This window comes from Chanodichthys erythropterus, chromosome 15, assembly GCF_024489055.1.
Source record: "Chanodichthys erythropterus isolate Z2021 chromosome 15, ASM2448905v1, whole genome shotgun sequence".
Taxonomy (NCBI): domain Eukaryota; kingdom Metazoa; phylum Chordata; class Actinopteri; order Cypriniformes; family Xenocyprididae; genus Chanodichthys; species Chanodichthys erythropterus.
In genome coordinates, this window is record NC_090235.1 from 15,528,969 (window position 1) to 15,540,860 (window position 11,892).

The 11,892-nt window shown below is 42.8% G+C and overlaps 2 protein-coding genes across 3 annotated transcripts; both read right to left on the minus strand.

The window, feature by feature from the left end:
• Nucleotides 1-23: 23 nt before the first annotated feature.
• Nucleotides 24-9,552, minus strand: LOC137037691 (E3 ubiquitin-protein ligase TRIM39). 2 transcript variants are annotated; one of them, XM_067411899.1, is made up of 10 exons: nt 7,140-9,552; nt 3,192-3,813; nt 3,017-3,112; nt 2,658-2,891; nt 2,408-2,573; nt 2,260-2,331; nt 2,147-2,167; nt 1,358-1,384; nt 1,013-1,188; nt 24-926 (listed from the first exon to the last, which is right to left on the minus strand). In XM_067411899.1, the coding sequence occupies exons 2-10, from the start codon at nt 3,795-3,797 to the stop codon at nt 567-569; spliced, it is 1,758 nt and encodes a 585-aa protein (XP_067268000.1). In that variant the 5' UTR covers nt 3,798-3,813; nt 7,140-9,552; the 3' UTR covers nt 24-566. The 2 variants fall into 2 exon arrangements, with proteins under 2 accessions (XP_067268000.1, XP_067267998.1); XM_067411897.1 differs by lacking the exon at nt 7,140-9,552 and having other exon boundaries at nt 3,192-4,038.
• Nucleotides 9,553-9,707: 155 nt separating this feature from the next.
• LOC137037693 (nucleoside diphosphate kinase B) lies at nt 9,708-11,436 on the minus strand. The gene is made up of 5 exons (XM_067411901.1): nt 11,333-11,436; nt 10,382-10,514; nt 10,200-10,301; nt 10,007-10,119; nt 9,708-9,927 (listed from the first exon to the last, which is right to left on the minus strand). Exons 2-5 carry the CDS (start codon nt 10,508-10,510, stop codon nt 9,810-9,812), a joined length of 462 nt encoding a protein of 153 aa, XP_067268002.1. The 5' UTR covers nt 10,511-10,514; nt 11,333-11,436; the 3' UTR covers nt 9,708-9,809.
• Between the last annotated feature and the right edge of the window lie 456 nt (nt 11,437-11,892).

Here is an 11,892-nt window from a genome sequence, read left to right on the forward strand (position 1 = left end):
GGATTATGATCCGTCTCTCCTGCTTTAGTGCACTTCTCATGGAAACTTACAATCAGACTGTTCCCATGAGACCTCAGACTCATCCGTCCATCATAATAATAGTTTACCATGAAATCTTTTCATTTTTGGCCCGTTCTGTCCTCCTCATGTGTCTGTGAATGATCTTCACTGTAAAGCTGCTGTTCAGTGACTGTGAAGAACATCTTCCTCTGGAGGAATCTAGTGCATCATGATCTCTCTCTCTCTCTCTCTCTCTGTAGACACACAGAATTACAGTTTTCTTGTCCAGAAAAACTTTTGCTAATCATATAAAGACTGGTTGTATATGATCAGTTCAAACATACATTATTGAAAGAGGCATCAAACTTTCAAACATGTTTTATTGATTCCAAACTTGTGAACAGTGTTTATGATTTCAGCATCTGTAACATCTGTGAGAGAGAGAGTAATTTATCTGCACTTAATTTAAACTTTGAGCTACAAATAATAAATCATAAAGTCTTTGTTTCCTATATTATTAAATTCTCGTAAAACACAAAGACGATCTGTCCAGGATCCGCTCGTTCTCACTCCGGGACGCTGAGGAACGGAGACATCAACACCAGCGGGATTTCCTTGTCGCCGGTGCCGAAGAGTGGGAACATCTTCTCTGAGATCTCTGCCGCGAACGAGTACAGCTCCGATCCGGTCTTGGCGTTGTAGAAGATCACCTGACCCTCCTCACAGTCCAGATAGACGCCTATGCGCCGTAAGTGACCGGTGACTTTGACCTTGGCCAGCGGCGGCGCGGTCAGAGCGCGCAAGTGGTTCCCGCTCCACCAGAGCGCGTAGTATCCGGCAGCGGGCGTCATGTCGAACAGACCCTTCCTCTGCGCAGATTCACGCACCACTCCCAACTTCCAGTCCTTATTTTCTCCAACCTTCACCTGGGAGTGAATGTGGCATTTAAAGCTTCAGTGCTAAAAATGTGAGTCAAATGTAGTGTTTTTCTGTGTGCTCTACATCATCTCACCTCCCAGTAGTGGCGTCCAGACTCGTAGCCCTCTTTGGCGAGCGCGCAGGACCACACGTCGAAGCGCTGCGGGCTGTTCCGGTAGAACTGCAGCTTCTCGCCGCGCTTCAGCTGCTTGCGGTCGTCAGAGAGGATGAGGAACGGGTAAGCTGAGGTTGGGTTCAGTGTCACGTCCTCTGAAACCAGACGGGGGTATTTCATCAGGCCTTGCCTTTCACAACTCATACAAATTTTTAAAAGAATTTAAAAAACAAATCATTGACAATATGAATGAATGTTTGTTTTGCACGAACAGAAAAAGAAGCCATGAAGGATATATAAAGAAAAGCAACTGGAGTCACTCACCAAGATAACCTTTAACCTTCTTGTGTCCTAAAAGACAAAATATTAAACCTCTGATCAAAACAGTATTTTATGCAAAACCTGCATATTTTAAACTCAACATATGTGAGCTTATCAAGACTGGAACTTATGAGGGAAGTGATAAATATTGATATATAAATCTTTTCCTGAAGAAAAACATAAATTGTCTTCTGTAGGGATATTTTTATGATTGTTTGACGTAAAGCAATCTAGCATGAGAATGTGAATTGTTGAGAGGATACGATCATATCTTGCATAAAAACACAAACTAGGTACATTTCATGAAGACAGAATGTGCAGATTTGTATGTTATATACCCAGAGGTTTGCTGTTCGTCGCAGGATTATACTTTTGGACAGGCTGTTTAATCACTGCAAATATAAATAAATATAAAGGGGGGTTTCTATCGAGGGCATCAGGGCTTCAGCTCATACATTCATCGAGTTAGTGTGGGTCATCTATCTGTAATCCAGTCCTCCGCTGCCCGGCACGGTTAATCTGTTAACTGTTTGTGTTACACTCCACCGGAGGGAAGAGAATAGAGATGACATTATCATCTCTGCAGAAACTGACTCTATCAGCATGCGGGTGAGATACAGAGACACACGGACATTTCTTTAACCTGTGAATGTACTGCAGAGTGTAAAAAGACGGAAAGTTTTACATTCTTTAAGACAAATAATATAATGAATGTTACTTAATATCTGCTGCTCTAACCTCTTTTGAGAAACAAACAAATGAATGGATGTCTTAAAACGCACGTGTACATACCCAATTTTAATTTCCGTAGATCTGTAGAAATGAAAGAATTTGCAAAAAGATCATTAGTATTTCTAGCAGAAGTGGTGCAGGTGTGTTTTCTGAGAGAGTTGTTCTTCACGTACCCTTCAGTGACCACTCCTTCCTCCTGAGAGACCGGACGCTCGTCATACTCTCACTCTCTGCTAACGAAGACACTGAAACACAGAAATCACTCTGCATGAGTCTCGTTCTGTTCCTAACACTGGGTTTGATGAGATGGCAGTTTCTCACCAGGGTGTCGGTAGTGCACTTCTCCGGCGCGGATGTCGTCCAGTCGCTCTCGGATCTCTCCTAAAGCCGCTTTCACGTCCCCGAGCGAGAAGCGTAGCGTCATTTCCTCCACCTCACGCAGATCCATGTCCGAGTCCTGCAAGGGGCTGTTGGCTTCCTCAAAACTCTGTCGTCATAAAAACATCATCATTATTCAGAAGAGTGGAAATGAGGTTGGCACGTGATCTCGGGCGTTAATGAGACTCTGTACCTGAAGGAAGCCGATGTGATCATCTGAAACCGCCTGCGCCTCCAGTCGACCCCTGCGCTCCTGCAGCTGCGCTAACTTTGACTCCAGCTGGGAGACGATGCCTTGTCCTCGGCCAATCACAGACTCTCTCCTCTCCTCGATCCCGCCCACCAGCTCGGCGCGGATGCGGTGGACGGAGTGCGTGACGTCAGACAGCAGCTGCTCCACCTCGGACAGCTCGGCCTGAGAGTAGCTCTGCCAAACACCACAAACAAAAAATACACACACTACAGATGAGATCTTTACAGGCGACTTCCTGTTCAACAGACATCAAATGAAAAAAGTAAGAGTGTGAAGCTTGACTGGAGTTTCAAACTGACCTGCAGGGCGTGTAGTTTGCTCTTTATCTCAGTCAGCTGAGCGTTTCTGTTGTCAATACATGTCTGAAGGTCCAGTTCTGTTCTTCCCAGGAGTCTCTAGAGGGGAGAAAAACATTGCATCTCTTAGATATAATATCCGTCACTCCATCATGATGCGGTGAAGCAGGATCTGTACCTGTTTGCTGGCGCGTTCGGTCTGCACCGAGACGGTGGTGTGTGTGCGATGCTCCTCCAGCACACAGATGGCACAGATGCACTTCTGATCCGTGCGACAGTAAACCTCCAGCAGTCGGCCGTGTTCCTGGCAGGTTCGGCCTCGCAGGGCCTCGTGCGGATCCAGCAGCCGATGGGACGCGTAGAACGACGTCTGCCGGTGCGGCAGAACGTGAATCTCGCAGTACGACGCGGTGCAGGTGAGGCAGGAGCTGACGGCCTTCCTCTTCGTGCCGCTGCAGACGTCACATAAGATCTGCTCGTCCTCAGAGAGCGACGCTCCGGTCATAGCGGCTTTCTGCCGCGGCTTGGCTTGAGGAGGCCCGCCGTACTGCATCTCCTTATACTTCTGGGCAATGTGTGCGAACACACGGTTTATGCTGAGCTCGGGACGCTCTTCAAACACTCGTTTACACAAAGGGCAGCTGCAGACGGAGCTGGACGCCCAGTAGCCGCCGATGCAGCCCTGGCAGAAGTTGTGGCCGCATGGCGTGGAAACCGGCTGGCTGAAGAGATCCAGACAGATGGAGCAGGTGAGCTCCTGCTCGGAGAAAAGATCGCTGTCCATCTGATGCTCCTGCAGCCTACAAGACATCAAACACAGATAGTTCGAGTGGGACCGGGCCTCACAGCAAAGCTGTTGTATATAATTCCTTACGTTTATAGCTTTTCTGGGCACTGAAAGCGCTTTACATATGGAGAGGGGAATCTCCTCAACCACCACCAATGTGCAGCACCTGCATGATGCGACGGCAGCCGTATTGCGCCAGTACGGCCACCACACAGAGTGATGAAGCCAATCAGTGTATGGGGATGATTAGGAGGCCATGATGGTCAGAGGCCGGTCGGCAAATTTGGCCAGGATGTTGCGGTCACACCCCTACTCTCTCGGAAGGACATCCTGAGTTTTTTAATGACCACAGAGAGTCAGGACCTCAGTTTAACGTCTCATCCGAAGGACTGTGCTTTTTGACAGTACAGTGTCCCCATCAATATACCGGGGCATCAGGACCCACACAGACCACACGGTGAGCGCCCCCTGCTGGCCTCACTAACACCTCTTCCAGCAGCAACCTAGTTTTCCCAGGAGGTCTCCCATCCAGGTACTGACCAGGCTAGCGTTTCCCAAAAGCACCTTAAGTTGCCACCAATGGAGCTACGATCAACTTAAGCTTACGATGCTTTTGGGAAACGCTGCCAGGCTCAGCCCTGCTTATCTTCAGAGGGCAACCGGTCTTGGGCTACAGGGTGATATGGTGCTGGCTTTAGGGAAGGGACAACACTTTTATTTATCCACCATCATCAGTTCAGTTTCTAACCCAATCAGCAAGAAACTTCCCATTGTGAACATACCATTTGAATGAACTCATTTGGACTGAGTTTATAGAATCTATATGTACACCAATGGCATGAATTAAAACAAGAACAAAAATCTGTCAATCTGTCTTGTTTTCTCTTTAAATTAAGCTTATTTTTCTGACTCCACTGACAGATATTTCTTCTTGCTTTAAAGGGTTAGTTCACACAAAAATGAAAATAATGTCATTAATTACTCTCCCTCGTGTCGTTCCACACCCGTAAGACCTTCGTTCATCTTCAGAACACAAATTAAGATATTTTTGATGAAATCTGAGAGATTTCTGGCCCTCCATTGACAGCAATGCAACTACCAATTTGACACTTCAAAGCGTTCATGAAGTGATTGTAAAACTATTACATACGAATCGAGCGGTTTATATGATGCACAGATTGAATTTAGGCTTTTATTCACACATTGATCAGCATATAAAAACAGAAGCTCGACTGAACCGGCTTGACGCACAAGATCAAACCTCTTGCTGAAGCTCAAACGTGACGCGTAACACGAGAATGAACCTCACTGCTTCAAGCAAACATGCTTTCTGTTTACCAGCACTGATGTGTGAGTGGATGAATGTTTATATGTGAATAAAAGCCTAAATCTGTTCATCATATAAAGCGATCGAGTGTCTTCAGAAAATTTGGACTAAACCACGTGATTCATATGGATTAGTTTTACGATCTCTTTATGAACTTTTTTGGGGGGGACAGAAATCTCTCGGATTTCATCAAAAATATCTTCCTTTGTGTTCTGAAGATGAACGAAGGTCTTACGCGTGTGGAACGACACGAGGGAGAGTAATTAATGACAGAAAGATACTAACTCATACACGTAATTTGCATCTTGTTTTTAGTGTTTGCTATGATCATAATATCAAGATGATGCTGAGTTCAGTCAGAAAAATGAAGGGCAGAGGTTTAAGGGCTGCAGGATAACTTACAAGTACTTAAATTAACAAATTATTTATAATATAGTAATATAATCTAACTCTAATCTAAATTAAAATGCTAAAAAGCACTAAAAAAATCTGATGTAAGCCTAAACTGAAATCTTTTCCCCTTCAGTAAGTACACCCTAAAAAATGCTGGGTTAAAAACAACCCAAGTTGGGTGGAAAATGGACAAACCCAGTGGTTGGGTTAAATGTTTGCCCAACCTGCTGGGTAGTTTTATTTAAACCAACTATTGTTTAAAAATTGCTATAAAATGAACCCAAAATAGTTGGGAAATTAAAAACCAGATGCAATTAGAGGCAACAATAATAGACAGAAGGTGAATGTTTATTAATAAGCTTTAATATTTTATTAATCTACATTTAATAGTTTATTAATATAAATTTATTAATAAGCAATTTAATAAATGTTTATTGTTTAATAATTATTAATTGAACATTAATAAATGTTCATTTCCAACATACTTTGGGTTAATTTTAATTAAGCAATACAGTAATTTTTATACAATAGTTGAGTTAAATAAAACTACCCAGCAGGTTGGGCAAACATTTAACCCAACCACTGGGTTAAAACAACCCAATCGCTGGGTTTGTCCATTTTCAACCCAACTTGGGTTGTTTTTAACCCAGCATTTTTTAGAGTGTATTGTTTTTATTTTATTGAAGAACTTTATTGCTGTCGCTCTGAGCAAGATGATGCATGATTTTTGACTCAATTTCTCCTAATTATCCCACACATATATATATATATATATATATGCTCCTGTTTAACATTTACTGTTGTGGTTGAGAAAACTGCTCGAACACTTTGGGTGGCTTCAGCTCCTGCTATAGTAGTTTGTAACTCCATGTGTAGATATCACAGTTTAAATACCCATAATTCACTCTGCGGCCCTGAACCACTGCCACGATTTTCTGACTAAACTCAGCATCATGAACCAGCAGGGAAACGTGTAAGCTGGTCTTTTCAGCGGGAGGCGTCTGCTTGTGAATGCACAGTCACAATGCATTAGATCTGCATATCTCAGAACAAAGGTCATGTGCACAAACATTTTGTAAAATGCTGAAAATCAGGTTTAACAACGTCTGGTCGAGTTCCTTTAATGAGGTTGCATAATTAATGTTTCAACATACAGCACAAAAACTGCATTTATTGTTATTTTATATACAATAGTTTGCAACCTCAAAGGTCCAGTTTGTTAAAGCATAAAGTCATTATATTTAGTATGCAGTGTCAGTTAGCAGGTGTTTTTTGTTTTAAAGACTCTTATGGTTACAGTCAGTGTCTCACATATATAAGTACAAAATGCTGGTAGTTCATGGATCAGATGAAATGAGATTAATCTTCAGTTTCAGCACGTCATACTCCAAACCAAACTGTGACCGCATGTTAGACTGACAGCAGACGGTCATTACAGTACAGCTGTATATCACATGCTTTATGAACTGATGCTTTAACAATGAAATGGATTTTGTTGAGAACTGTGATGATTTGATAAACTCTTGTAAGTAAAACACAACATTAATTTCTTCCTTCCTGTACTGAAGGCAATGCAATCTTCATGAATATGAGAATATTCACAGTCAAACATCTCTCACCTCTGCTGTATCTGATGTTCTGTTGAATGTGAAATGCCTCTTCTGCTGCTGCTGTCCAGTCAGTGTTGTTGTCAGGTGTCTCTGATCATGGTGTGTTGTGAGTCTGTCCCGTTGAGCGTGTTTCACACAGAGGGATTGGCCGAAAGCAGTCGAGTAAGTCTGACAGGCTGGACTAGTGTGTGTCAGAGACAGAGAAAACACACGAGAGAAAGAAGAGTGTGGAAAGATGTTTGAGCGCCTTCCAGCAGAGGCGGAGATTAACCCTTTCTACAAAAACAAGTGACATGAAGACACTAACTGGATGAAATATTCTGAATGATGTCAATCCACAATCTGATCCGTGATTCAGCCTGGAATTAAACCATGTTTGTTTGTTTGTTGGCCGGAGGAGAACTGAGCGACTGACCATGTTTTTTTCTCCATTCTGTCACCTGATGGAGTTTGGTTTCCTGCACGTCTTAGATGGGGTCACTGAATATCCAACAATATCACTGATCTGCTGCATTGACACTTTTGTTTGAGAACTGACCTGAGCTGGACGATGACATCACTGTTTAGCGGATAGAGAGTCAGATGGGTTTGATTCTCAATACCGGCAGGAAATGACTGAGGCACCGAACCCCCAATCGCTCCCGGGGGCTGTGTGTGTGTGTGTGTGTTCACTACTTCTAATGTGTGTATATGGATGGGTTAAATGTAGACAAAGAATATACACTAACAAGAAGCGAGACTCAACAGAAGGATCCACTGCAGCAGCTCTGTGTTTCTGACATTATGGGGTGAAAGTGAGTCGCAGTCCACTAGTTTCTATGGCAATATCAGCTGCTTTGTTAAAACAAACAAAAAAGTACATTAAAGCTAAAAAATCCAACCTGAATGATGACAACACAGAATAATAGTGATCATCAAATCCTTTTAACAGTTCATTTTACACACTTTGTGTTTAAGTCTTCCACTTTTTCCACAAAACCTTTGCTCTCTAGAAACCCAGTCAGTTTGGGTTACAATTCTTTAAATTTAAAAATTCACACTGAATTAATACCAACATATGAAATTAAATTAAGGACATGCATCATCAAAATTGGGAATGTTTGGACAATAATGAATATAAGAGATTGATTTTGCAGTGTTGTCTAATGTCCGTTAAAGCAAAAGTGTCCAAAAGTGGGTATTATGGGATAGCGGACACAGCAATGCATCATGTGTTATAAGATCTTTATGTTTGTGATCCATTAAAACGTACATATTTCAATTCAGATGGAGTGATACTATTATTACATTAGTGATCTATATGGTTCGCTGCAAACATGATGATCTTAAATGTATTAATTATTCATTTACTATTAATAAATGTGTAAAGTTGCAAAAAATGGAAATACTCAATAAAGTAGGCTAACTACGTTACCTCAGATGGTTGAATGGTTGGATTCCACAACTGGCAAAATAAAACATATTTAAGACAACAAAACATTTACTGTAGGATCATACAATTTACTGCTGACTTAATGTAAAAACTGTTCTATTGCGCTTCTGATTTGGCAGTGAAATTCACAGATTTTGGGTGTGTAAGATGTGAAGGATTCAGTGGTCCAGTTAGTATCTTCACCCCATAATGGCGGCCGCGCTACCGGAGCGCCATCTAGTGGCTGTTACCCAAAACACGTCAGAGTTTCGCCTCTTGGGTTCTGAGCTCTAGAGGACAAATTCCGAGTACAGGTTACCACGTGTCACTTTCACTTTCTCTATAGATGAACTGAACTCACCTTAAAACAAACTGAATCTACACTGATTTCAACTGAATAATGTCAAAGTTCACGATTGTATTTTCAGAGCTGCTTTACAGCTGAAGTGAATTCTGTTTGCATCGATTATTATTTTCCCGTTTATCACTGTGAAGCTGTTCTGAAACAATCTGTAATGAATAAAGCGATTCATAAATAAAACTGACTTCATGTCACCAACTCCAGTAAGTAAAAGTCTAAAAGCATCCGATTTTAACAGTACTTTAACAGGATTTAGCTCATGCTGAGCGTCGGCTAAGAGAAATGTTTATTTTCTCAAATAATATTGAACCCCTCAATATCGCAACAAACCGAGTCTCAGTAAAACTCTAAAACGGGCATTGGAAACCCAAGATCTTTAAAAAATAAATTATATCAGCTTCTTGTGAATGATGCAGCATGGTTTCAGAAAAATGAGAAGTTTTATTGAGTTCCAACAAAAGTTCTTGGCATTCACTGATCATTGAAAATGAGGCAGCAGATGGAGATAATCTTCACATCAAACACTCTTAAAGATCCAGAAGGGGTTTCACAGCGACCCGTACAGAAACACTCAGAAAGTGTGTTGTGACAGACGCAAATCTAAATGTAAGTGTCGTCATGGTTTGAGCGCAGAGGCTTACAGATAAAATAAAGCCAGTTTAATGTGGACTTTAAAGTTCACATGAGGGATTCATTCATACAACTAAAGCGGAGATCAGCTGAACATTAGCCCAAACGTAGCAAACGAACACTGGTTTGGAGATTCACTGCTCTTCAGAATATTAAAGTGACTCTTACAGCAAAAGAGATTCCATGTTTTATTCAAACAAGTGCTTCAGAAATGACAAACACTCTCCAGTCCACGACAGAAACTGCTCCAGCGAGAGGGTTAGAGATGGCGTGATGTTTATTCGTAGATCCAGTCCAGCGCGCAGCTCTTGAAGCACACCAGCTCCTCCGGCTTGAACCACAGGCTGATCTCTTTATTGGCGCTGTCCACGGAGTCGCTGCCGTGGATGATGTTCCTGAAACACAAAAACTCGTCTCATCTTCAGACACACGATTTAACAGATTCAACACTCGTGATCAGAAGCTCGCACGCACCTGCCCACTTCGATGCAGAAATCGCCCCGGATGGTTCCGGGTTTGGAGTCGGCGGGATTGGTCTCTCCGAGCATCACCCTTCCGGTCTTCACCACATTCAGACCCTCCCATACCTGAGAGGACAACATCTGTACGGTCAAACATCAGCCCGCATCAGAGCGGCACGTGAACCAGCGGACGGATCAGAACTCACCATGGCCAGAACCGGGCCGGAGCTCATGTACTTGACCAGTCCGGGGTAGAAGGGCCGGTCCTTCAGGTCGATGTAATGCTGCTTCAGCAGATCCTCAGACGCCTGTGGACCAGAACCACCAGAACCATCAGAACCACGTTAACATCTGCACAGATTCTCCTGTAGGGTCCAGATCAACAAACCTGAAGGAACTTCATGGCCACCAGTCTGAAGCCCTTCTGCTCGAAGCGCTTGATGATTTCTCCCATCAGGCCGCGCTGCACACCGTCGGGTTTGACGGCGATGAAGGTGCGCTCGGTTTTGGCAGCCATGACTCTGAGGAACGAGAGAACAGACGCTCGTGAGATGGATTAAACCAGCAGATGAGCAGCGGAGAGACGTCTGAAGAGGAGGTGATGAAAACATCCTTTGAATTGTCAAGAGTGATTAACATTAATATCTATTGCATTTAAAGTATGATGTAATCGTTCTACAAGTATCAAATCTAATCAGTGATATTTAGCAGCAGTTCATTACGGTCTTCAAGATGTCTGAAGATGCTGTCCTGAGCAGCTGCTCATAGTGAAAGCTAATATTTAGTGTATGTGGTCACGTGTGCCGAGAAGAGTTTTCTGCTGTCAAAGCAAATCACGTGACACACCCGGTCTTAACTTTAGACGCTTTGCATAGATGGCGAGCTCCAGATGTCGCGCATGCGCACAGCAGATGCCACTGAACGGAGGAATGGAAATGTTCAAACTTACAGTTTCTATTCAGACGTCATACAGTCGCGTGTGCGGAGAATATCCTACAGCTTTATAAAGACACGATCAAGTTCAAGCACAGATTGAAGCAGTCAGAAACAATGAGTCGCGCGGCCTGCTGTCTTCACACGCATGCGCAGTACCGCTCGTGCACGAGTGCTTCAGGCAGATAAAGCGCTTCTTGTCGCGATATTATTCATAAACCGTGTCCATTTCGACAACTAAACAGGATTATGTCGCACTGTTATGATCTAGGCCTGTGATATATGTGTGTGTGTGTGTGTGGATCACACAAACGGAGAATAACGACAGTACTAAAGCGACACACACGAAGAAAATAAATGTTCACTTATTAACAAACACAAGAGACACAAGAGAAAGATCACACACCTGACGGAGGACTGGAGACACTGACGCGATCCGGAGGACGGAAGGAGACAGACGGGCGCGAGCGGCTCATATATAAAGGGTGGGCGTGGGGGCGTGGCTGATGACGACCGCTGAAACATTATATATTCATCATATATCACACAATATATTTTAAGGCGCTTGATGACGTGTTAGCCCAGCTTCAGTTTCTGATCTCAAAGATAAATCATCACGCTTTTTCTTCATTCGAGATGGAAAGTTGACAGACATGAGCTGCAGTTTGTGGGTGTTTTTGAAAACTATGGGTTAGATAACAACAAATATGGACAAAATCAAGTTTCACTTGGATATATCTGACCTCAGTTTGATTAATGTGACTTAAATATCTTAAATGTAGTAGAGATGTGTCTTCAAGAGGACGATCACGAGGCATGAATTAAAAAAAATGATGTGCATGAATAAATCATTTATAAGAAATACTGAAATATTCCTTAATAAAACAAGAACTGATTTTGATTTTCGATTTTGATTTCATGGTGACTTTAACAGACTTCCGTCTTCCGGTCTGCGCTCCGCACTCC